The 27,299-nt window shown below is 39.8% G+C and overlaps 1 protein-coding gene across 3 annotated transcripts in view; it reads left to right on the top strand.

The window, feature by feature from the left end:
• The first annotated feature begins 22,612 nt into the window (after nucleotides 1-22,612).
• CPEB3 (cytoplasmic polyadenylation element binding protein 3) overlaps nucleotides 22,613-27,299 on the top strand; it is a 150,860-nt gene continuing 146,173 nt past the window's right edge. For all 3 annotated transcript variants that reach the window (XM_044916548.1, XM_021699787.1, XM_021699786.1), the window contains exon 1: nucleotides 22,613-23,608. In XM_044916548.1, the coding sequence (XP_044772483.1) occupies nucleotides 22,613-23,608 (996 nt within the window). The remainder of the gene's footprint in view (nucleotides 23,609-27,299) is intronic.

The raw sequence follows: 27,299 nt of genomic DNA, 5'->3' as shown, positions 1-27,299 counted from the left end.
TGTTTCCATTCTTCCTGCCTTCACCTCAGTCCAGTTGACTGTCATCTCTTACCTTGGACTACTTACAAGTCTCAAATTGGTCTCCCCACATTTGCTTTCACCCCCCCCCTTCAACTGATTTGAAAATTGGCCTTCCAGTCTGCTCTTTCTTCCTTTGATTCTCCAGTAGAATGACCTTTTAAGAAATGTAGAACTAAAAATAAAAGAAATGTAGAACTGATCATGAAAATCCTTCTGTGGCCTATTTTAAAGCCTGGTGAGAAAGAGCCAGTGAAAATCATAAATTTAAATTTTAGGAGAAAAGGGAATAATTAATAAATTGTACCTTCTAGAATCTCAGCTTCACGAGGGCAAGGACAGGGACCAAGGGACCATACCAGTTTTGTTCAATATTATATCCTCAATATCTAGCACAGAGCATGGCCAATGGCAGGTGTTCAGTAAATATTTATTGAAGTAAAAAAAAGGAAGGAAGGAGGGAAGGAAGAAAGCGAAAGAAAGAAAGGAAGGAAGGAAAGGAGGATGGGAGGGAGGGAGAGAAAGAAAAGGACCCTTCTGGGGCTCCTGGGTTAAACGTCCCACTCTTGGTTTCAGCTCAGCATAGGATCTCAGGGTCGTGAGATGGAGCCCCATGTTGGGCTCTGCACTCAGTGTGGAGTCTGCTCAAGATTCTCTCTCCATCTCCCTCCCTGTCTCCCTCTCCCCCCATTCACAGGGGCAGGCATGCCCATGCATGCACTCTCTCTCTCTCTCTCAAAAAAAGGACACTTCTAAGGCTATAATGAACCCTGTAATGTTTGTTTGGAATTGGAGGTATCAATACAACTCATGATTTTATAGATATAGATAAACACAGATGTATGCATAAATATACTTTTTAGCTCTATCTGCTGAGAGAGCCTAAGGCAATGACACCCCAGAACCAGTGAATATACCAAGTGGTGTCTCAACCCAGGCTCTTTGGAGAAATTATCTCTTTGCTAATTCCAAACTGGAGCAGGAAAAGTACATGAGCTGGAACATCTGCAGTGCCAGAAAGTAGGGATGTGCTCAAAAAAAAACCTAGCAATCAACCTGAAGGGATTCCAATGGGACGGGACATTTTGAGCAACAAAATAATAATAGTAATGAATTACAACTCATGGAATAAAATATGAATCCATGAGTCATTACTGATAACAAATAAATGAATAAATCAGGGGAGAAGGAAAAAAATCTTCCTTAGAGTAGCATTGCAGCTAATGTAGAAGAGTTGATGAAAAGATTTCACCATTTGCAAATACCACAGAAATAATTGATGCAGGCAAGAATCATTAATGGATGCTAAAATTATTGGGTGAAAGTACATTGAGAAACAATATTCACATAGAAAATATCTTCCCAAAGATGGGGTGCTTAGGAGGCTCAGGTGGTTAAATGTCCGACTCTTGATTTCAGCTCGGATCGTGATCTCATGGGTCGTGATCTCACGGGGTTGTGAGATGTGAGATCGAGCCCTGCGTCAGGCTCTGAGCTCAGTGGGGAGTATGCTTGAAGATTCTCTTCCTCTGTCCCTCCCCTGACTCACTCTCTCCCTCTCTCTCTCAAATAAGTAAATCTTAAAAAAAAAAAAAAGTATTTTCCCAAAGATATTTAAGTAAAAAGTGAATAGTTTTACAGTGGAGAAACTGGCAGACACTACCTTAACCAAGTAATCAATGTTAACATCACAGTGGGACAAATCCACATCATTTTCCCTCTTAAATGATGCACTGAGAAGGACACAACATCACTTTTGTGGTATTATTGCCAAAAATATATAACCTGAATTTGATCATGAGGAAACATTAGATAAACCATAATTGAAGTACATTCTATCTAATAACTGGCCAGTGCTTTTCAAAAGTGTCAAGGCCATGAAAGATAAACACTGAGGAACTATCCCATATTAAAGGAAACTAAGGAGACATGACAATAAAACCAATATGTAATCCTGGATTGGATTCTGAGAAGGGACATTAGTTGGTAAAATAAGGTCTGTAAGTTAGATAGTAAGTATTTAATCAATTGATTTTGATGATTCTACTGTGGTCATTTAAGTTGTTAACATTTGGAGAATGTGGTTGAAAAGTATAAGGAAATTCTTTTTATAATTTTGCAATTCTGAAATTATCTCAAAATGAAAGGATTTTTAAAAAAGCAAAATAAAATCCTACTTCTAATGGCTTTATATTGCCCTTGCTTACTTACCAGTTTCCCAACTGAACCCTAAGCTCAGAATGTGGCTACTGGCTTTCTTCCTTAGTTCCTTGAGTACAGTGTGCCACCTCCTCTCCAGAGCCTGAAGGTAGCCAGAAGCATGGTATTCTCTTTGCATAGAGCATACTTCCTTTGAACTTTATCCTTTTGTTCTTCAAGGCTCATCTTGCTTACTTTAGAAAACATTCTGTCTTCCTAATCCAGGTCTTGACATCATATGGTTTCATACATCTGGTACTTTTTCATAGCATTTTTATCACAACTTCTATGAAATTATTTATCATGATATTGACTAAGGCCTCACTCACTGGAAATTAATGTTTATAAGAGATGGAGGGATTGTGTCTTTTTGCCCAAAGTTATTTCCCTAAAGCCTTATACAGGCTTTCAATGACTGTTTGAGGAATTAATGCAAGTCACGCAGTGGAGCATTCCTCTAATCCCTGTAACAACTTGGGTGAGGGATGCCTGGGTGGCTCAGTTGGTTAAGCGTCTGCCTTCGGCTCAGGTCATGATCCCAGAGTCCTGGGATCGAATCCCACATCAGGCTCCTTGCTCGGCAGGCTGCTGCTCCCTCTATCTGCCGCTCCCCCTGCTTGTGCTCTCTCTCTCACAGATTAAAAAAAAAAATCTTAAAAAAAAAAACGGGTGAAATTGGACACAGGAGACATTTTAGGTTTGAGGAGATGAAGATGGGGACCAGAATTGGTGGCAGTGACAGAAGAGGATAGAGGAGTCTCATCACAGAAGGAGCCATATGAGTTGATAGAAGAGAAGGAAGAGTAAAAAATGGCTCAGGTTTAATCATCAGCTGCATAAAGATGCACAATCGAAATGGCACTTGAGTCACGTTTCCAGCAGTATTTTTTAAAGTGTGTTCCTAAATATTTGAATATGAAGTCTGTTTATTTTTAATAAAAATGCTGTGTGCTAATAGTAAGATACTATATTACATAGTAAAACTTAGTGTTCTGGTGAAAATACTAATTAGCATGCCATATATATATATATATATTTATATATATATATATATAAATATATATATAATCATAATCCAATCCAGGATTATATATTGGTTTCATTGTCATGTCTCCTTGATATACTAAACTTTACTAGAGTATTTTAATTAAAATGCTATATACTCATGGTAAAATACTGTGCACCATGATAAACATTAAACAGTAAAACGGACTATATGAGAATACCTGAATATCCCTCTGTAGTGGATACTGTGATGCTTCAATCCACATCCTCTCTTCATAGCTAAAGTGCTTATCCCATAGGTGATGGAAATACTAGTTCCTGAAGGTGTGAATGTGAAGCTTTGTTTTGTTTTTACTGGGAATTGCTTTAGGATGCAGGGAACTGCCTACTTTAGTTTGTGCTCCCTGGAGCCCACAGTCAGTGACTGGCTAATTTAAGATGCAAAGATTAAGCTTCCTTGCCTCATTTGAGGCAAGTCTGAGGGCCATTTCAGCTCCAGAGCTCATCACAAGGTCAGCTGAGTACTCAGTTGTAACCACTTTGGGGGTCAATATATTTCTCTTGACTCTTCCTGCCTTCTTCATTTCATTGTAGATGTATTTGCCAATTGTGTCCTATCTGCAATAAAACATTTGCATGCAAAACTTGGTCTCAGAATCTGCCTCCAAGGAACTCAACATATGACATGGTCTAATCTGCCTACCCCCTAAAGGTTGTGATCATTGGAACCTCTTTGTGTGTGTGTATGTCTGGATATTCTACCCCAACACACAACTTCTAAAAGAAAGTCGTAAGAAATATAAAAAAAAAAAGTGCCCAAAGTAAATGTACAACTTGATGAATTTTCAAAACTTGGCAGTATTTTTTTTTTAAGATTTTATTTATTTATTTGAGCTAGAGAGAGCACGTGGGAGAGCGCACACACCAGCGGGGGGCAGGGGTAGAAGGAGAGGAAGAAGCAGACTCCCCACTGAGCAGGGAGCCAGACCCAGAGCTGGATCTTCAGGATCTGAGCTGAAGGCAGACGCTGACTGAGCCACCCTGGTGCCCCTCTGCAGTATTTTTATGAAAGAAAGAACAAGGAAAGGATTTTGGATAGTGTGAGAACCACTTATATTTACAACTTCCTCATGGTGGAAATTTTGAGAGAGGGGTGTATTGCCAAGGGAAGTTGGAAGTTTCTCAGATTTTAAAAGAGTAGTTATCTTTTGGTTGATTGCAGTGCACTCTGAAATGAGAGGAACATTCTAAGTCTATAACACATTTAGGTGAAAAGGGGAAAATAATGAGTATGAGGAACCAGCAGAGAGACTGTGAATCATTTCACTAGGAAGAGAGAGAAAAAGGTGATCTTCCAGAAAGTCAAATATCTATAAGTCAAAAATGTCAAAATATTACTAAAAATTTGAGTAACCAAGATTTTCCTATGAATCAAACTTAATACTATTTATAGCTCAACCTAAGCTCTTTATACTACTGTTTATTTTAAGGTAAAATTTCAGGAATCCATCCATGATTTTGTTCATCCGTGATAAACATAGCTTTTAGGCCCCCACATGATCTGGCTCCTGCCTACCTTCCAGATCGCATCTTGTACCACTTTCCTCATTGTTTACTTGCTCTCTAGCTACAGTAGATTAGATGTTCCTCTAAAACGGGTCAGAAAACTAAGGCAGGGGCCAAATTTTGCCAGAGGCCTATTTTTATACTGCCAGAGGACTAAGAATGATTTTTACATTTCTAAAGGATTGTAAAACAACCACAACAACAAGAACAAAAACAGTTATATTCAGGAGAACTTATGTGACTTGCAAAGCCTATAATATTGACTGTGTGGCTCTTTTACAGAAAAAGCGTGCCAACCTCTGCTCTGAAGGCTTATTCCTCCGCTGTTAGGATCTGTTCATTAGCTGTTCCCTTTGCATCCTGCACCACCAGTCTTTGCATGGATGGGTCCTTTTAATTCAGGAGCGAGCTTAATTCAGGTGTCATTGAGACCTTTAATGATCATCTAATCTAAATATCCTACCAGATTCTCTCAGTCACATCACCCTTTTGTTCTTTTTAACACTTATATTTATCTGATATTTTCTTATTTATTTTTATTTTTCCAACAACCATTCCTCCCTTCCCCCGTGTAGGAAGAAGTTTCTTCCTTGTTTACTACTGTTGAGTGTTCTTGATCTTGCATTTGGATGGAAGAGAGCAATAGTGAATGTTGGGAGCCTACTGCATAGTAGGTGCTCAATAAATGTGTTGGATGAACGAATTTGTAGATTATTTCTGTAAATGAAATTTAGGGTTTGTGCTTTCTTATTTTGTCCTCTCTTTTGTAGGGAGGACCTACAGTGCAAACAGCAATGAAGAGCCACTTTATAAAGGAGAGGCAGGGGGACCTGGCTGACTCTTGATCTTGGCATCTTGAGTTTGAGCCCCACATTGGGTGTAGAGATTACTTAAATAAATAAATAAACTTTAAAAAATGAAAAGGAGAGGCAAAACAATGTCTTCCCCTTAAGAGAACAGATAAACTTCTTTTCCTCCTCTCTGCTCTCCCTGGGAGAGACCATTTCTAGAAGAGTGGGATGTTTCAAAGGGATGTCTCAAGAACTTCTTATTTAAAAAAGAAAAAAAAAGAGGAAGGAAAACCTTTCTCCTTTTCATTTTTTCTTTTGAGAGAAGAGTTTTTCAGAATAATAAGACTAATTGAGGTCTCATTCTCTAAGAGACTCTCAGGCTTTTTGGTGAAGATGGGTTTAACACTAAGATGAGCCAGGCCTGGGCTCAAAAGAAAAGCCAAGAATGCTCTGAATAGGGCTTGTTCTCAGTGATCAGGTATGGAGGAGAAAGATAAACAACCACAGGTCCTAGATTTTTCTGGAGTTTATTTAAGATTATTAGACCACATGTTTTCACTTTTGTTTGGAAACTGTATGGTTACTAAAGTAAGAAGCAGTGGGAGGCAGAAGCCTGATTGTAAAGAAGAAAATGCGGGCACTGGTGTAAGTCCTCTGGGTTGTGGCTGGGTATGGCAGGAGGTAAGGGATAAGAGTTAGGCTTTAGAGGTTGAGTTTTGGAGTCAAAATAGACCTGAGCTTATTCATTCACAACTTACGTCACCTTGGGCAAATTATTTAGCATTTATAAGCCCTGGTTTCCTTATGTAAAAATGAGAATGATAGCTTCTGTCTTTTTAGAGTTATTATGAGGATTGACTGATAAGGCATATAAAATGCCTAACTAGATGCCTACATAGACTAAGTGATCAGTTAGTATGAATATCATCATCATTGTCATCACCAGATGATGAAGAAATTCTCTCAATCCACTGATTTTGGAGCTAATAATAAAATCTATATCCTGTGGCACTTTAAGAATATGTCCCACTGTACTCTGCTTCCATAGTAGGGAACACAGGATATAGAAAGAGGTGGGATAAGAAATGTCTGGATAGCAAGATCGTTTTTGCTACAAGAAGCATGGGCTTAACATAGGTCATTTGACTCCCAATATTAAGTGGAAAGGAGACAAGCAAATCTGTACTTGAGTGTAGACCTTCCAGATAAATACATCTGCCTGTCAGTATTAGCTTTGGATTTCATACACTGACCTTTATTGCTTTATAGTTTATTAAAAATGCCCTCATATACACTAATATAATTCTGATTTAGGTAGGGCAGCTGTTACTATAATCTCTATTTAATTCTAGAGGAAACAAAGACTGAGAAATTGAGAAGATGGGTTTTAGAATCATATTGCAGGGTTTAAATCCTGGCTTCTCCACTTACCAACAGTGTAACCTAGGGTAAGTTACTTGGACTTGCAGAGCCTCAATATTTTCATCTCTGAAATGGGGATAATGAAGGTACATAACCTCTTAGGGTTGTGTGCAATTATTCATCATGTAAACAAAGTACATGACAGAGCAAATAGTATGTACTTAATAAATATTTGTTTTTGTTATTTCCTAGGGTCAGGCAGCTAACAAGTGGTAATGCTGGTGTCTAAATTTAGATAATTGGATTTCATATCCAATGTCCTTTCCACACACCACCTCCCATAATATTAATAATGTTGATTCCCTGCCACTGTGATGATGTATGATCCATTAACATTAGAGCAGGTGGTCCAATTTGTTTTTCCAAAAGTGATAGGAGATCTGTCTAAACTATCCCTCTTGGTACAGTTGGCACACATATCTGATTCTCAGTTTCCTCAATAAGAGAACAGCTATGACCTCAGGACAGAGCTGCACCAAAAAGCTCTGGATTTTGGTTCAGCTGTTTGTAGCAAAGTGCTGAAGATACTGGTCTGCCACATGAGAAGACAGAGATAGCCTGCATTAAACTGAGCCAATGGGAGACTTGTAGTGTAGTTGAAAAAGTATGTTACCTAGTGAGTTGGAAGACCTGAATTCTAATCTTAGATCCACTACTTAACTATATCTTGAAACATCTTTGAACCTGGGCTTCCACATCTTTCTTTTTTATTTTTCTAGCTTTATTTAGTATAATTGACATCCACAAACTTTAAAGTGGGGATCCCAACAGTTATCCTTGGGACTGTTACCTGTTCATACAGTCCCTTTGTAGAAATTAGGAATAGGTGCCTTTTTTCCCAAGTAGATGCAGCTCTGCATTAAGGTTTATGGGCTGGGTGAGCAGAACATGGACTAGATTTCATTCTCCACTAGCCTCGGAAGCTAGCCTTCTGGTGCATTGCACAATCTGCAGAAGTGAATGTAAGGGCCCTATGCTGTCTATTCACTGCGCAGGGCTGTTAACATCAAGTGAGATAATAAAAGTGAAAGAGTTTGGTAAAGTCTAATCTCCTCTGTGAATGTAAGGCACTGATATTACACAAACACCATTTGGTTTCAAATACTAGGACCCAAGGGCTACCTGGGTAGACATACTGACTGTTACCCTTCCTTTTGTTGTGATGATCCCTCTGATTGTTAACTTGTACAGCATCTATAAATTACTGGCTGTTAAAGCAGATTATGGCAAAGAAAGGTTCTCTCCATTACTTTCAGGCCTGGACCAGTCTTGCTCTTGAGATCCTTAAAGACTAAAATCAGTTCTTTTGATGATTCATTCTCTTGAAGACATGTTGTTTTTAGAACACCCTGGAGTGGGACTGGGTCTTGCCCATGAGTGGAATTTGGAATCCTTTGGTTAGAGATTATCTCTGGTTTTCAGGCAAAGGTCATTGTATAAAAGCTTTGTATCAATGGGAGAAAGAAAAGTTGCTGAGCCACAATTTTCCCTCTTTTCATACCTTTGAAGCCCAAGCTGTGTCCTAGGCTGTATTGATCAAGTAGGACAAGAGGATCTGCTTGTTTGAGTCACTAACAAAAAGACAGCTTTAGAATTAGACAAAGCTTAAATTAGGTCCTAGGATCTGGCATTTACTAGTTTTGTAACTCGGACAGGTAAATCACCTTTCTAAGTTTCCATTTTTGTCATCTGGAATTAGGGACATTAACAGTATTCATCTCATGGGTTTTTTGCAAGGATTAAATGAACTAATATGTAGAAAGCACTTGGCATTTTATCTAGCACACAGTATGTGTTCCATAAATGTTAGCTCTTATTAGTAAGCTCCCTGCAAAATACTCTACCAGACTTTGTTGTGCCTTCCCAAGAAGCTTAGAGAAAAGATAAATAGAAATGCAAAGCAATAAATGCATGATACAGATAGATGCTATTGTCAGGAACTGGTGTTTGAAGGAGGCTCTTAAGAAAGGTGAGATTAGGATAAGTAGAAAGGATGAGGAGGGCATTCCATATGGGATCAGTAACATTGGCAAGCTTCAGACCTTGAGTCGACCACCTTGCTTGGAGAAGTGGGAATAATACTATTTGGGAACATAGGTTAGGATTAGAAGGGAAGAGCCCTAAATACTAGGGTAAGTGGTTGACCCTTGTTCTATAGATAATGATAAGTGACACGATGAACCTTGTGCATGGAAATGTCTAGCAGGTGGTTGGAAAGCTCTTAGGAAAATGCTCCTATCCATAGCTAAAACTTTGGGAATAGAAGTTGAAACTGTGGAAGCTGGTGTATGGTACCTCTCAGGCCAGCTCCCTGAGTGGTGCCTGTTGATTCCAATTTAGTGAGGGTGGCTTTTGAACAGCATTTAAAGTGAAATGGTGAAGCTGTCAGGAGATTTGAAGACAACTTAAAACATTAACTGGGGAAGGTTTGCTTCTCTGAAGTCTTCTGAAAGACCATGTGGCCTCTTAGAATAATTTTTTAATGGAAATTTAAAATATAAAATGAAATTAGTATAGTGGGAGAAAAATGACCCATTTAAGCTTAATTATATTTTCTGAAATTATTCTGCAATTTTTACATTCTTCAGAGGGTTCTTATGACTGAGTTACCATGATGAGAGTAGGAAAATGAATAAGATCTAGTAAAGGGAGGTATGCTGTATCAAATCAGCAAGTTTATTTATTTGTTTTTAAAGATTTTATTTATTTGAGGGAGAGAGTGAATAAGAGAGAGAGAGTACGAGCAGGGGCAGAGGGAGAGGGAGAAGCCAACTCCCCGCTTAGCAGGGAGCCCCAACACAGGGCTCCATCCCAGGACCCTGGGATCGAGCCCCGCATCGGGCTCCTGGCTCAGCAGGGAGCCTGCTTCTCCCTCTCCCTCTGCATCTCCCCCGGCTTGTGCTCTCTCTCTCTCTCTCTCTATCTCTGTGTCTCAAATGAATTTAAAAAAAAAATCTTTAAGAAAAAAGAGTACAAATTTAGTTACTCTGTAAGTTCACAAATTTTTATTTTAAAGATTTTATTTTTAAGTAATCTCTATATCCAACATGGGGCTTGAATTTACAACCCTGAGATCAAGAGTCACATGCTTTCCTGACTGAGTCAGCCAAGCGCCCCAGTTCACAAATTTTTGATGTGTAAAACTTTTTATATAAAAATGTCTGGGCCACTCTGCATTATTTAGATCCAAGATGAATACAGATACATAAAATATATATGGATATTTTTAAATTGAGGTATAATTGACATAGAACATTATATTAGTTTCAAGCGTACATGATCAATATTTGTATATATTGCAAAATGATCACCACAATAAGTTATTATCTATTACCATACATAGTTACAACTGTTTTTCTTACGGTGAAAACTTTTAATGTCTACTCTCTTAGCAACTTTCACATATGCAATACAATATTGTTAACTATCGTCACCATGTTGTACATTACAGCCCTAGGACTTATTTTATAACTGGAAATTTGTACCTTCATGAATATTTGGTTTTAAAATAAAATTAATTACTGGGGTGCCTGGGTGGCTCAGTCGGTTAAGCGTCTGTCTTTGGCTCAGGTCACCATTCCAGGGTCCTGGTATTGAAGTATTTCCCGCATCGGGCTTCTTTCTCAGCGGGAAACCTGCAGTTCCTCCTTATTGTGCTCTCCGTCAAATAAAATCTTAAAAAAAATAAAATTAATTACAATTGAAGTCTAGAAACATAGGAAACATAGATGAAGTGTGTTCATGTTTTTTTTTTTTAATGGAATACACACATATACACATTGACGTGTCTTTTGAAATGGAATCTCCAGTTAATAAACATAGGCTGTAAGTATACAAACTTATCTGTAGTATTTCCTGATCACATGAAGGTATGATGAAGAATGACGAAAGTATTGAATATATCAGGATGCTGGAAGAGACTTAATTTGGCATATCAAAAGAATAGAGACTTTTTTACATTAGGTTGTTATCAGAACAGTAACTATATTATTATTCCTTGTTATATACACTAATCATGCATTGTTTTCATATTAGAAGGTAATTTCTGCAGTAACTATAAACTGCAACCTTTTATTTATTTTTTAAAGATTTTTTTATTTGAGAGAGAGAGCAGTGCTCCCAAGTAGGGGCGGGGCAAAGGGAGAGGGAGAAGCAGACTTCCCGCTGAGCAAGGAGCCCTATGCTGGACACGATCCCAGGACCCTGGGTTCATGATCTGAGCGGAGGGCAGCTGCTTAACCAACTGAGCCCCTCAGGCGCCCCTGCTGCAACCTTTTTTTTTTTTTTTTAAGATTTATTTATTTATTTATTTGAGACAGAGAGAATGAGAGCGAGAGAGCACATGAGAGGGGGGAGGGTCAGAGGGAGAAGCAGGCTCCCCGCCGAGCAGGGAGCCCGATGCGGGACTCGATCCCGGGACTCCAGGATCATGACCTGAGCCGAAGGCAGTCGCTTAACCAACTGAGCCACCCAGGCGCCCCCTGCTGCAACCTTTTAAAAACAATTTGTTAATATGTATCTAAGGCCTTAAGGTTATGCCTTTCAACCAAGTAACTTTTTCTTTAGAAATATGGCTTTAAGAAACACTGAGTTTGGAAAATAGTGAAAATTAAAACAAAATTAAAAAACAAATTAAATGTCCTGTGATAGGAGAAAGAGTAGATTAATTCCACCAAGATATGGAATATCTTCATTAAACATTAAATATAGCGTCATTAAACATAATGTCTTTGAAATACTTTTAATGGCAAAATAATTTCTCTTCACCTAACATTAAAGAAGTGCTCTCAGTCTCTATAATTTGAGGTAAAAACCTTGTTCTTTGATTTGGTCAACAAACTTTTTTTTTTTTTAAAGAATTTATTTATTTATTTGAGACAGAGAGAATGAGAGAGAGAGAGCACATGAGAGAGGGGAGGGTCAGAGGGAGAAGCAGGCTCCCTGCCGAGCAGGGAGCCGGATGCGGGACTCGATCCAGGGACTCCAGGATCATGACCTGAGCTGAAGGCAGTCGCTTAACCAACTGAGCCACCCAGGCACCCTGGTCAACAAACTTTTATCCAGCAAACTTTTATCTCTAAGTTTTAGGCCCAGTGCCTGGGTTACAAAGATGAATAGAGTCCTGATCCTGGAGCTTTTCTAGGAAAGGTAGGTGTATAAACAGATAATTACACCAAAGAATGAAGAATGTAGGGACACCTGGGTGGCTCAGTCAGTTAGGCGTCTGCCTTCGGCTCAGGACATGATCCTGGGGTCTTGGGATCAAGTCTTACGGATTGAGTCTCTTGGATCGAGTCTCACATTAGGCTCCTTGCTCAGTGGGGAGCCTGCTTCTCCCTCTGCCTGTGCTTGTGCTCTCTCTCTGTGACAAATAAATAAAATCTTAAAAAAATTAAGTATGAAGAATATTGTAATAGAGGTGTGTTTGTAATACAGGGGATGTAAAGGAGGGAATGGACAATTCAGCTTACGTGGCCAGGGAAAGCTTCAAAGAGGTGACATTTGAACTAGGTTCTATTGGGTGAGTAAGAGTAGGTTATCAAGAGGTAGAAAGGTATTTCAGGCAGAAGTAATATGTGCAGAGGCATTATAGTAGAAGAGCATAGTCCATCCAGGGCCTGTTGTAGTTAGGTATGGCTGGGAAGAAGAGTAGAAGAAGAGTTAATTTTGTATTTTATCCTCTTGGCAGGGAAAAAATTATTTAAAAGTTTTAGGAAGGGGCATACCATAGTAAAACTGTATTTGAATGATTACTTGGGCTTTAGTGTGGAGGCCACATTTGAAAGGGTACTAGATGAGAGACATTGGGGTATTACCGCCATAGTCCAGGTGAACTGTAAAACTGGCTGCAAATGAAGAGGAGGGGATGTCAGGCCAAATTTAGAGGCTGAATTAAGTTTTAGTGCCCAATTGGACTTGTTCCTAAGTGACAGAGAAGAGAAAAGACAAAACCATGTCCAGATTCCTAACTTGAGTGACTAGATGGGTGGTAGTCCCATTAAGTAGGATAAAGATAAGTAGACCAGAAATAAAGGCAGAAGCACATGTGGGAGAAGGATCCTCAGAGAAGTTGTTAGTTAAACAGTGGTTTGGAGCTTAGCAAAAAGATTTGCTCTGGAAACCTAGATGGCAGTGAACTCAGTTTCCCAGTTCATGAATATAACATTGTTCAGGGAGAGTGTAGAATTAGGAGAGCCCTAGGGGAAGCTCTGTTTAGTAGCCCGGAGACCAAAGAAACTTTAGAAGAACCAGGAAAGCAGTGCCTTCAAAGAAAATAGAATAGTGTTGTGTTAGTTGGCTACTGCTGTGTAACAAATTACCCCAAGCTTAATGGCTTAAAACAACACTCATTTATGACTTAACAGTTTTAGGGATCAGAAGTGTGATGCAGCATGACTGGGTTCTCTGTTCAGATTGTCAAATCTGCTTTCAAGCTTAGTCTTGTTGGCACAATTGCAGTTACAGAACTAAGGTTCCTGTTGTCTTTCTAGCCTGGAATCTTGGAGGGCCATCTTAGAATTCTGCTTACCATGTGTTCTATGAAGGATGAATGGCAAATAAAATAAGAATTGAAAAGTGTTAGTTGGTCATTGGTGACTTTAGTAAGATCAGAAGCAAGAGCACTTTTAGCAGGATGGTAGGGGCAGAAACCACATGCAGTTAAGTTTGAGAGTCAACTGGAAATGAAAATAGAGCTAGGACCTAGAGGTTTCTTTCAAACTGCCTGTCTGGAATGGGAAGGAGAATGCTGGGAATAATTAACTAATGAGCTAGGTCTCAAGGAAAGTAGAAGGAATGATCTCTAGACTATAGATGGAGTGATTAATTATGGACCTGTAGGGGAACTCAGCTTCCTCTGAGATAGAAGGGAAGGAAGTATGGTGGGGATTACAGATAAGTTTGTGGGGGGGGGGGGGGGCGGATTCTGCTGATAGGCAGCTGAGAAATTGAGGGCATTACTGTCTAATAGCCTCAGTTTTCTCTTACAAGTTAGAGAGAAGGTCAATAAAAAAAGCAGGTGAAGTTTTAGAATTGCTGCTTTGTGGCTAGGAGACCTTTCATAAAATTGTTGAATGACTGAATGATCTCAAAGCTAATGGAGAGGCAAGAAACACGAAGAACTCCAAGTGCTCTCCAGATTGCCCACCAAACCACATTTGACTCACCTGGTTCCCTTTTTGCTCCTTTTTCTCTTGTTGTGTTCTTAAACTTAGTCTGATCTAGAATTGTTTAATAGATCCTCGCTCAGAGGATGTGGATTTCCTATTTGTAAATTGCCTTAGGCTTTAACAATCTTAAAAGCTTTCTAGGTTACCTAGGGGATATCTAATTTACCATAGTTGACCACAATTATTTTTACCTCCTTAGGTTGCAAGGTATTTCAAGTCAAGGGACTTTGGCTTTTTTCATCTTTGCATGTAGTGCCCATGACACAGGCTTGGCATTTAGGGAGCCCCCCATTTATTTCTCTAGCTTCATGACCTAGACTTAGGGCTCCTCTTTTAACTTGGCCAGATTGTGCTATTTTTTTCTCTTTATCTTACAGAAGATAGTCTTTACAAATATATATGTAAGTTTTAGAAATTTAATGGAAATATAACAAAAATGCAGAAAAGTGCATAAATTATAAGTGTCCAGTTTTCTGAAATTTCAAAGTAAATACACCTGTGTAATAGCATCTAGTTTAAGAAATAGAGTATATCACCAGCATCCCTGCAGTCCCCTTTTATAAGTCCCCTGCCAATCATTATTTCTCTGCAGAGCTAACCACTATGGTGAATTCTAACCCATAAATTAGTTTTATTAGAACTTTATATAAATCAAATCATATAATATGTCCTCTGCTCTGTGAGGCTTCACTCAGCATTGTATTCATGCAGTTCATCTATGTTGTTCTATAGAGTAAGAATCTCTTCGTTATCTTTGCCTTATGATATTCCATTATATGAATCTACCACAAATTTACTTATCCATTTAATTGTGGATGGATATTTGGATTGTTTCCAGGTATAGGCTATTTCTGATTAATGCTGCTTTGAATATGTCTTTTGGTGAACATGTTTGCATTTTGGATACGTACATATCTAGATGCAGAATTGCTGGGTCATAAGGTGTATGAATGTTGCTTTTTAAAAATTTATTTGAGATAGAGAGAGAGAGAGAGCACATGCATGTACGCGTGTGCCCACACATGCAGGAACAGGGAGGGGCAGAGGGAGAGGGAGAGAGAGTATAAGCAAGAGCACGCCATGGGGCTTGATCCCACCACCCCAAGATCACAACCTGAGACAGATCTGAGCCCAAACTGAGTCGGATGCTCAACTGACTGCACCACCCAAGCGCCCCTGAATGTTTGCTTTAATAGATCCTGCTAAATAGTTTTGTAATGTGGTTGTATATATTATTCTTCCACCAGCAGTGTTTGAGAATGAGTTGCTCCCACATCTTTGCTAATATATGGTATTATCTGCCTTTTCCAATTTAGCATTTTTGGTTTTATTTTATATTTCTTTGATGATTAGTGAGGTGATCATATGCTTTTTTTCCCCATATGTTTTTGAGCATTTGAATATCTTTGAAGTCACTTGTCTTTTTCTTTAGGATGTTTACTATTAATTTATAAGGGTCCTTTATATATTCTGATTACAAGTCTTTTGTTGAAAAATGTACATACTGATATATTTCTCTCCATTCTATGAGTTTTCACTCTTAATTCTGTCCTTTGGTAAACAAATGTTCTTAATTTAATTTGTTTAGTTTACTAAATTTTTCCTTTATGGTTAATGGTTTTGTGACCTGTTGAAAATTTGTTGCCTATTGCCAATGTCATGAAAATATTCTCCTATGTTCTTTTAAAGGCTTTATTGTTTACCTTTTATATTTAGACCTACAATCCATCTGGAATTGATTTTTGTGTGGCAAGGGTGAAAGTCTCTTTTTTGCCATGTGGATATTCAGTTGACTTCAGTATCCTTTATTGAAAAAAAAAATCCTTTCACTATTATAGTGTTACTATTTTCATAAATCTGGTGATCATGCATATTTGGATCTGTTTATGGCCTTTTTATTTTTTCCCTGTGTCTATTTGCTTATCCTTGTGCCAATAACCACAGCCTAATTACTATAGCTTTATAATAGGTCTTCATATCTAGTAGTGTAAGTCCTCTAGGTTTATTTTTTACCATCTAGATTGCCTTGGCATTCTTGGCCCTTTGCACATAAAGGTAACTTTAATCCAACAAGTATTTACTGAATACGTACTTCTTATGTGCTAGACACAGTGATAGATGTTGGGAACACAGCTATCAATATGATAGGCCTGGTCCTCTCCTTAGTTGGGAAAGTGACTCACATAGAGTGAGGTGAGAAAATAGCCTAGGATAGAGTCCTGAGGAATATTTAAAGTCAGCAAAGAAGACTGAAAGCTAAGGAGAGAGAGCAACAGCATGTCAGAGGGCACATAACCCCAAATGTGAAAAACAAAAACAAAAACAAAACAAGAAAGGACAGCATGAAAGGAAGCAAAGGGAAAAGTATATCTAAAGGTTGGTCAGCTATGTCAGTGTTGCTGCAAGATCAAGCAAGATAAAGACTGACAAAACATCCACTGGATTTAGCTCTAGGTGCTATTGTGAACTTAAGCAGTTTCGGGGGTGGGGGTGTCTTTATTAGACTGTAAAGTCTTAGATGAGAACAAAGTTCCCTGTTCAATTAGTGCTGTCTGTTATTTCATGATGATAATCAAATGATCTACATATAGTGCTCCCCACCAAAAATGGCTTTCTGTTTTATACCACTCCCTTTCATATCCATTCATGCAGCTGAAGAAAAAGTAATTGCTCTTCTAAATGGAGAATAATTTTATACTTATTCAAAACTTGGCTGTTTTAGATAATCAAAAACTGTATTTCATCTATCCATTCATTTATTCATTCATCTATTCATTCATTCAGCAAACATCTATGGAGCAACCACCAATTACCCAGGAGTCATAAACGCTGTGCTAGAGATATAATTAGGGAAGGAATGGAAGGAAGCCTAGAAAGATGTATTTGACCCATGTATATCCCAATGAGTTAACTCTGCAGTCTCTATTTTTACAGCTTTCCATGACTATTCAAAGGGATATATGGTTAAACTCTGTGACCTGAAGACAAAATTTTAGAAAGTTCTTCCTTTCTGGTTAAATAAAAAACAGGATTTCAGTAGAGGTCTTTATCCTTGTTGGGGGTCATCCTGTAATTTGTTGTTTGCTTGACATTTATTTACACCTTGGTAGTTATGTTTGAGTCATTTTCTTGTTCTTTTTTACTTTTTTAAAAGATTTTATTTATTTGAGAGATAGAGAGCACGAGGTGGGCGAGGAACAGAAGGAGAAGCAGACTCCCCATTGAGCAGGGAGCCCAACTCGGGGCTCGATCCCAGAGCCCTGGGATCATGACCTGAGCCGAAGGCAGGCGCTTAACTGACTGAGCCACCCAGGTGCCCTGAGTCATTTTCTTTTTAGATTTGAATGCTCATTTTAGGAAAGGAAGAGCAGAAATTACTTCATTTTCAAATACAATAAAATTACATTAAGTATGGGCAGTGGTAATTACTGATTGCCATTTATCATGGGTCAGGGCCAAAGTTTATTTTTCTCTATTGTATGAATTATTATTAGACCTGCACTTGGGGTCAGGTGGATAAATAAATGCCCAAGTAAACTGCTTTCAAGCACACCTGAATAACTTAAGAATTTCTACCAATAAAATCTTGACATATTAATTATAAATAATTTTATTTATTTTTAAATATTTATTTGAGAGAGAGAGAGAGAGCAGGAGCAGGGGGAGCAGCAGCAGAGGGCAAGGGAGAAGCAGACTCCCCGCTGAGCAGGGATCCCGACACGGGACTTGATCCCAGGACCCTGGGATTATGACCTGAGCCGAAGGCAGATGTTTAATCGACTGAGCTACCCAGGTGCCCTAATTACAAATAATTTAAAAAATCTATTCTTTAAAAACAAGTCTTTGTAAGGATTTTATGAGGGAACTTTTTTTTTTTTAACCTAATTGATGTATTTGAAAATATGGAAGTTTGGTAGGTTAGGGAAATCTTCAGGAATAAGATTAACCTTGAGTGATCCTGACAGACTCTGGAATGCAAATGGTAAGTACAGCACATTGGCAGAAGTGAAGCTTTCCTTAGGAGAGCAGAGGAAGAGAAAAAATGGGGAATATAAAATAAGTTCACAGTAGGAATAAGAAGGCCATTTAGTTCTTTTAAAAAGAGCGTTTCATAGGTTGATTCACAATAGTTTTTTTTTCCTCTTAAATTGTTTTGGTTTTTTCCTTAGAAATAACTAGAAAAAAGACCACTAACACTGCAAATTGGTAGTCTCTGGTAATACTTTAATTCTAATTGGCAAAGAAAGGAAATAGAGAATTAGGACAGTTTTAAATGATTCTTAACATTTTTTGGTTCCCAGTTCAATCAGCATAGTCATCAACCGACATTTACTCTGAACCCCTTGGGTGAATGGCATTGAACCAAATCCCACAAACAATAATATCTTCGGGCGCCTGGGTGGCTCAGTTGGTTGGGCAACTGCCTTCTGCTTGGGTCGTGATCCCGGGGTCCTGGGATCAAGTCCCTCATCCAGCTTCTCTTGCTCTGTGGGGAGCCTGCTTCTCCCTCTCCCTCTGCCTGCCATTCCCCCTGCTTATGCTGTCTCTCTGTCAAATAAATAAATAAAATCTTAAAAAAAAAAGAAATATCTTCTGCCTATGTGAACAAACTGGTAGTTGAACTCTTGCTCTCAGAAGCTGTGGATAATAAGGGTTGATGCTAATATGTTGTGAGATTCCAGTCTTGGGGTCATGAGGTTAAGAAAGGAAAAATACACAACGAAAAAAATTTTTTTTGAAAAATAGAAACCGTATTTACTTTTTATGTTGAATAAAGAAGTCACTGTCCTATGCAGTGAAACATTAAATGTCAAATTATTTTTTAATATTTCACCAAATATTATTTTAGCTTAAAAGAGTTGAATTTTATTTGATTGATCATTGTATGAATAATGCAAAGTAAACTTTCATTTTGACAAGTAAAATAAGGAGGTGAGTTGATTCAGAGCATATCAAGTAGAATCTTAAGTGATTTATGCCTTCACTGAAAACTCAAATACAAAGAAATCTTGGTGGATAAGATGTCAGAAATTTGTGACTGAAACCTATTTTTACCTGATCTCCATGGTTAATATCACATTTAATATTGTGGTATTTTTCATTCTATAGTACCCAAAATGTTTCTTTAAAGGACGATCAGATTTTAAGTATTTGTCTTTTCCTGCTAGTCCTCCCTCCTTTTCTAATCCCTCCCTACCCAATCTCTTTTTGCTCGGGTAGGGTTCCTATTGCTGGCTACCCAGTCATTACCATTCTAATACCATTTAAGGTAGCTCTGCTGGGTTTATTCATTTTGAGTCCTTCAATCCAGTTTCTCTTTGCACCTGGATTCCTAAATCAAGTTGACAGACCAGTTTATTTTTCTCCCTTTTCATTTCAACAGTTCTTGATTCAGATTGGTAGGAAAATATAATGTAATCCGGGCACAGCCTCTTCCCCTTGGAATCAGTATTTGCGAGGCTTCCTCCTTTCCTCGGCTGAACGTGCTTAAGTCAGGCAGAGTACCTAGTGAAGGACTTCAGCCCCCACAGTTCCCTGTGTGCGCATGCCCTCTCTTCTTACAGTTGTCAAAGTGCTTTTGCCAGAGCGGTCACATAATCAACCTGAAAGAAGAAAATAAATACTGTACACTTTTTAAATTTTATCGATCCTTAAAAACTGGACACTCAAAGGTAACTGCTACTAAGAATTTGTTACTTGAGATTGGGTGATTGCATGTAAAGGAAGATCTATTGTGTGTGTGATGGGGGAGGGGAAGGAGGTATCTATTTCTCGGACTTCGCTGTAAATAAGAAAAAAGAAAAAAGAAAAAAAGAAACACACCCAAACAAACTATACAAGCAGTTACCGAGAGACATTGCATTTTAACTTCGTAAATGTTATTTTAATCTATTGCTTTCCTTTTGTTTAAAAGGGTCTTATTTATTAAAGATGGGTCTTGACCTTGACAGAGTGAATTTATGCAGAAAGTGAAATTTATCTCTTTAAGGAGTGTTGAGAAATGGGTGTTCCTGGTATGATAAAATTTTTTAAATTCAGTAAATATATTAATTATAGCCTTCATAAAAGATTGAGTCCAGCTTACTTTTTAGCTTTTTTGCTATAGTGTAGCATTAATTTTTCCATCAAGAGCATGTAGTCTAAACTGAAGGCATTAACAAAAAGCATCGATACAAGCATCGGGAAAGCTGAGTGATATTAAAATAATAATCAAATGCATATTTCAGCCATGATGATATGGCTATTGTAAAGATAATTCTAGCCCACTGGAAGCAACTCAGATCCCAGATTATAATGGTTTACTGCAGCACTGCTTAAACCAAGTATGAAAATGTCTCTTTCTATGACCATTTCCTTTGGCAGCGATAGAACTTTGTGCTGTTGTGAATCCAAGCTTTGCTTGCCTCTTTGTGTCATATTTTACAATACTAATCAAAGCCATTGTTTTAGACCAAGGGAACTGAGGAACATAAAATCAATATGTAGGTTTTATTGGTAGTAGCTGGCAATTTGTGAGGTATATTGGGCTGGGTTTGGGGGGGGTTAGAGGGGAGGGAAGAGAAGAGAGTGAGGTGGCTATGAAGCATTTCCTTGAGCCCACTATTTTGTGTATGAAACTTTAAAATTAAAGATTAACCATTTTAAAGATAGTCTTTAATAAAATAGTACTACTTTAATCCCATTTCTTGATCTGACATATTTTGCCTAGCAGTTAAGAGTGATGGCATCTCCATTTTCCAATACATTTATTTTATGACAGTTATCATGAGGTTGTCCAAAGGCAGAGCTTCTGTGTGATTCTGAATGTCCTTTCACAAGTGTTCTGGGAAAGATGCTTCTCCCAAGTATCTGAGTTAATTAAGTAACTGCATTAAATATATTAACAACTTTGTTGTGATCATACTGAATCATCATCTAAAAATAATTATATGTTTGGTCATATCCTCCTTTAACATCTCAAAATATTTGTTTTTAGGGTCTCAGCACTGTAATATTCATATATTTAAAACAATTAACATGTTCTAAAGGACAAACTAACTCAGTGATAACTATGTGTATGGAAATCTCCTGATTTTGAAGGATTACTGTTTTTATCCTTGAATGAGAAAACAGGCTGTATGGCAGAGGTGAATATAGGCCTTCTATGAGAGATGGAAAATACCATACGCTCCTTATATGGCTAAATGAAGCAGTGATGGCAGTGCACTATAATTACAATGTATGAGAATTTGGGACTTTGTACTATGCTATTTTTAACACTTTTGCTAGCATATGGTAATTCAGGGTCTTCAAACCATAATCTTTCATTGCTAATACCAGTGATAACAGAATGGATTCTAAATTTGCCAAAGTCTTGTGACCAAGGCAGCATCAGGAGGATTCAAAAATGAAAATCTGGCAACCCCAAAAGTATCTTGATTTTCTACTTAAATCTCAGGGGGATTTTTTTTTTAAAGCTCCGCCCCCACCCCATCTCACAGTCAGTCTGTCTCTGTCTTTCGCTCTCTCTGACCTCAAATCCAACCAGAACATTTCTCCACGCTGCAGAGAAATTCTCAGGCTCCTGTTGAGACCTGAACCACTGAGAAGCTAAGAAATTTCTTGTATGGCAGAATTGGAGACAAGAAGATTGGAGAATAAGCAGAAAAACCTAATCCTTAGAGTGTAACAAGAAGCAAGCGCTTACAAACGTTTCAGTAGATTTTTACCTCTTTAAAAACGGTGGTTTTTTTTGTTTGTTTTTGTTTTTTTTTAATGTCTCCTAACAAAATGGAGTAGCTTGCAGCTACTGGGAGGCCAGAGAATGATTGTGCAGCTGAGTCCTCCTCCTAACAAATGCCAAGGATTTCCTCCCTCGTGGTTCGCTGCTGCTAAATGAAACAATTATCAACGCAAGAAGGCAGTTTGCTAATCAAGAGGGATAAGACTGCTGTTTCTTTAAAGTGCCGAGCACGGAAAGGGGAAGAAAGGGTCGTGTGCGGTGTCTTTTTAACCTTGCTGAAGGACGCAGCAGTATTTATTGACGTATGCAAATAACTGGGGAGGGTGGTGCTTGGGAAAAAACAGGAACCAGAATCAGTTTCTCATTGCAGGGTGAACGCTCTGAGTTCCGGTGAAGGGAAAAGAGACGTGGCGAAATTGCTGTCTTTCTGTCTTATAAGCACATCTCTCACTAATACAGAAAAGGAACCAAGACATCAGAAAGGGTGAAGACGCTCTCACAGTATTTTTAGAGACCTTGCACGAGCCCCCCTCCCCCCGCCCCATCCCCAGCCCGACCTGTTCTTCTAAATGGGAGATTATGGATTTGCATTGCAATTGGCTAGTAGCGGTGGCACTGGATTTTCGCAAGGAAAACACCCGCCAGCTTTAGCGAGGGGCATTAACGATCACATTGACAATAACGCGTCTCTCTTTTTTCCCGTTTCAGCTGCGCAAACCATGCAGGATGATTTACTGATGGACAAAAGCAAAACCCAGCCCCAGCCCCAGCAGCAGCGGCAGCAGCAGCAGCCCCAGCCCGAACCCAGCGCAGCCGAAGCCCCGTCCACGCCCCTCTCCTCAGAGACCCCCAAGCCGGAGGACAGCAGCGCAGTGCCGGCCCTCAGCCCCGCCGCGGCCCCGCCGGCCCCCAACGGCCCCGACAAGATGCAGATGGAATCGCCGCTCCTGCCGGGCTTGAGTTTCCACCAGCCCCCTCAGCAGCCGCCGCCGCCGCAGGAGCCCGCGGCGCCGGGCGCGTCGCTGTCGCCGTCCTTCGGCAGCACCTGGTCCACGGGCACCACGAACGCGGTGGAGGACAGCTTCTTCCAGGGGATCACCCCAGTCAACGGGACCATGCTCTTCCAGAACTTCCCGCACCACGTCAACCCAGTCTTCGGAGGCACCTTCTCTCCGCAGCTCGGCCTGGCGCAGACCCAGCACCACCAGCAGCCGCCGCCGCCGGCGCCGCAGCCCGCGCAGCCTGCGCAGCCCCCGCAGGCGCAGCCCCCGCAGCAGCGCCGCTCGCCCGCCAGCCCCAGCCAGGCGCCCTACGCGCAGAGGAGTGCCGCCGCGGCGTACGGCCACCAGCCCATCATGACCAGCAAGCCGTCCTCGTCCTCGGCTGCAGTAGCCGCCGCGGCCGCAGCCGCCGCTTCGTCCGCCTCGTCCAGCTGGAACACGCACCAGAGTGTGAACGCCGCCTGGAGCGCGCCGTCCAACCCATGGGGCGGCCTGCAGGCGGGACGGGACCCTCGCCGGGCGGTCGGCGTGGGCGTGGGAGTGGGCGTCGGGGTGCCCTCACCGCTCAACCCCATTTCACCACTCAAAAAGCCCTTCTCCAGCAATGTGATCGCGCCGCCCAAGTTCCCCCGCGCGGCCCCGCTCACCTCCAAGTCCTGGATGGAGGATAACGCTTTCCGGACGGATAATGGTAACAATCTGTTGCCATTTCAGGTAATGCTCCAGTGCACCTGCACACACCTTCCTTCTACCCCGTTCCCTTTGCCCCTTCTTCCCTGCTATTTAATCGTCCATTGATTCTTGTTCTTTAAAAAAGGCAGCGATGTCCAGCCCCCCTGTCCGCTTCAAAAGCCTCCATTTCACCAGGGCTGTTCCAGTGCCGGGGACAAGGTTGGGTGAACATTGTGACTGTTTGAGGAATCATATTTAAGCACCCTGATAAGATAGAAAAGGGCCTTTTTCTTTTGGTATATTTTTCCTTCACCGTGTGCGTGCCTCTTATTTTGACCTTCTTTGACAAAGGTGCAAGTGTATGGCAAGGTGCTGGGTTGGTCCCAGGATGAGTAGGCTGAGATTCCTGTCATTTTAAGTAGCTACACATTTCAGGTTATGCAATCCTGGGTTCAGAGTGCCTCCTGAAAGCCATCCACTCCCAAACTACGCTGGGCCTACTCTTAAAGAGGTTAACAGCCCTTGAGTGGTGCTATTTCAGACAGTTGCATATGCTCAATTAAACTAATGTGAACACATGTGTTTATGTCTCGCTGAGGTGCTGGCATCATTAATAGCAATCAGCATATTGCCCCTGCCGGGAAAATTATGAGTGTGAGATTCCAGTAAACTCCCGAACTCCTTCAGGGAACGAGTTGGAAGAGTGGGAATTCTAGGGGTGACCCTTCCTATGTTACCTAGAAGAAGGACTTAGACATTGTTTTCTTCTAGAGCAAAGAGACAATAGGACGCGACCTTCAGAGCCATATTGCAATGGAGTCTATTTGCTAGCTAGCACTGAAATATTTAAAGCTGCAGTGTCCTTCAGATGGGTTATTTAAGAAGACAATGCAGATCAATTACACCATTTGAAACTGGGCAGAGTGAAAGTCTTGCAACTTTAATGAAAAATGAGCCTTGTGTCTTGGTGTTAAATACCAGTGAAAAACCCAGGAAGTGCCCCAGACAGAAAAAGGTTGAATGGAGTGTCCTTATTCTGTTCTTGTTTTCTGATCCAGCCCACGGCCACATCGGTTGGCAGTGTCCTGAACATCTTGATTTGGAAAGGGGTGGTGAGGGTGAGTGTTCACTGGGGGCTTTTGTTCTCAGGCAAACATTTTCCTTCACTTACAAATTGATTTGGCTATAAGCTTCTAAGCTCAGCTGAAAAAGAAGAGAAGAAAGGAAGGAGAGAGGAGGGCTTTGGATAAGACCCAGTTGGGGTAGTCAAGGAAATGAAACAAATCTTTTGAGCATTGCTGAAAAATGGCAGAACCGAAATTTGACAGAGGTAGTTTAAAGCATCAGGTGCAATTGGAACTTCATTTTGTTGTTCTTTACATTTCAGATGTGACGTTTGGGGTGGCTCCCATCCATGAAGAAGGAGATAGGGTTATTGAGAAGCACATGATTCTCTAGGCTACAGCAAGGATTTTTAACCTTGACAGTTCAGGGGAGGTCCATGAAACTTGGAAATTGTATGTATGAGAGTTTTTCATGAGAGAGAATCTTCACAAATTTTCACAGGGGTCCTTTAGGAATGGAAGATTTTAATATTAAGGTGTATTTCTTTCCATTCTAAAGTTTGTCTTGATAAAGTGAAGAGACACTGCAAGATGGGATTAGTTTGGTAGAGAAAAAGAGGAATCTGCTTTCTGGAATTTCTCTATGTGCTTATTTTTATGCTGAGGGGATAGAACAGGGACGCTGCATTTGGTAGGAGAGCCCTTCTTTTTCCAACAGTTCCTCTTTTCATTTTGATGCTCCCTATCCAAGTCCATCTTAGAAGATAACCTAAAATCTGAGTGGGAGTTTTAGAGGTGAGAGCTGACGGTATAGACATCAGTTACCTTTTTCTAGGCACTGAATCTGAATACAACTAGCTTTTGATTAATTATCTCTGGAAGTGAGGGCTGGGGAGAGATTAAATCCATAAAATTTCCCCCAAACTGATATTGACAAGTAGTGCATGGATTGCCAGTTGTTTCTCAGCAAACCATTTACCAGCAATGCTAATGAGAGCCAGACAGACTGGTTTGAGTTTGGTTTCTTGTCTTTTTATCCCTGGTGGTGCTATTGAGTAGGCAGAGACGGCCAAAAGACTTGTGCAAGGAGAGATTTTATTAAAAAATGAGTTTTATATATTTGGCCTCAGGAAAAATTACATGGACTTTATGTCTCACATCTTTGTCTTACTTAAAATGGAGCTTCAGGGTTTTGAAGCAATATTAGAACCAGATTAGAAGTAACCTGGTTGTGTTTTCGTTTGGGGTTAGGATATTATAAGACTTTGTGTTAAGTATATCACATGTTTAAAAAACAAAAACAAAACACCTTGAGTCTTGTGTTTAGAATTTTACGTTTGTGCATTTATTTAAATCATTTTTCTATGAAAGGGAGGAAATATCTTAAGTAGTCCTAGAGACTATTTTACAGACTCTGAGCTAAAAGGGGCTTGCAACAGTGATCTACTCTAATATATCTTAATATGTATTTGTAAAATCATATCCCCTCAGTGTTGTTTCACTCTCTTTTGCCACCCAACACAAAAGATTTTTTTGGAGCTTTACTTCTGTGGTTTATATTGTAAAAGCAATAACTGTATTTGAATGTGGTTTTCCAAGCTATACATTTCCTTACCCCCTTCCCTCAATTCTAACAAAGTTGATTGGTTTCCCTGAGTGGGGTGGCTGCTTCCTTCAAGTTTACTTGTATCTAAACACCACTTCATATCTGTAAACAAGGAAACTGAGGTCCTAAGAGGTAGAGTGACATAGTTCCAGTCCTAGGGGTTTGGCTAATTTTGTTGATGTGTGTACTTAACTTCCCTATAGCACTAGTGGTGTCAGGTAGAATTCATTTTAAGTCAGATTCTCTTTGGGCTCCATTCAAAGGGACTTAGTTATGAAACTATCTAGTGAGGTTCTCTATCTGGCTGATGCCTCTTGGTGATGTACCTCCCACTAACGGGCTCAGGAAGAGTGAGACACTCCACTGGGGGAATTATAAATATGCGTCATTCTATATTTATATAAGACAGAGAAGCCTACGTATGTAAAAGGACCAAAGCAGAGATGTTTTCTATATGTAGTAAATTTGGGTTTAAATAGCATTTTTATCCAGAGGAGTTTAGAAGGGACTTTTAAGAATACCTGTTCCACAGCTCTGTTCATTTTCTAAAGGAGGAAATTGAAATCCCAATACGTGAAATTCCTTGCCCAGGTTTGGGTGGGTAGTTTCTGTCCGAAGCAGGCTTTGTCTAGGTTCAAATTTCAACTCTGCCAGTTACTTGCTTTGTAATCTTGAGCAAATTATGTATACATATTGACCCTCATCTGTAAAATGGGAATAATAATAATTCCTTGCTTCATATGAGAAACCTGATATTAGCACAGTGCTTGATCCAAAGTAAAGTACCACATAAATGTTGGGCTACAATTATTGTTACTGTAATGGTACCTGGAGGTTCTGTATGATTTTATAGTATGGATCACTGATTTTTCATACAGTGCAGTCTGAATAACTGTAAACTTCTATATAATGTTATTTGGTCTTTTTTTTTCTGTCTGAAGGTATCCTCTGGTTACTGTAACAATTTGATGACCCACAGTTTACTTATGGGCCAGGCCCTGTGCTAAACACTTCAGTTATAATTCCTCATTGGATCTCCTTTGAGGTTCAGGACTATTATAAC

This window comes from Neomonachus schauinslandi, chromosome 6, assembly GCF_002201575.2.
Source record: "Neomonachus schauinslandi chromosome 6, ASM220157v2, whole genome shotgun sequence".
Lineage (NCBI taxonomy): Eukaryota > Metazoa > Chordata > Mammalia > Carnivora > Phocidae > Neomonachus > Neomonachus schauinslandi.
This window is presented reverse-complemented; position numbering and strand designations above follow the sequence as displayed.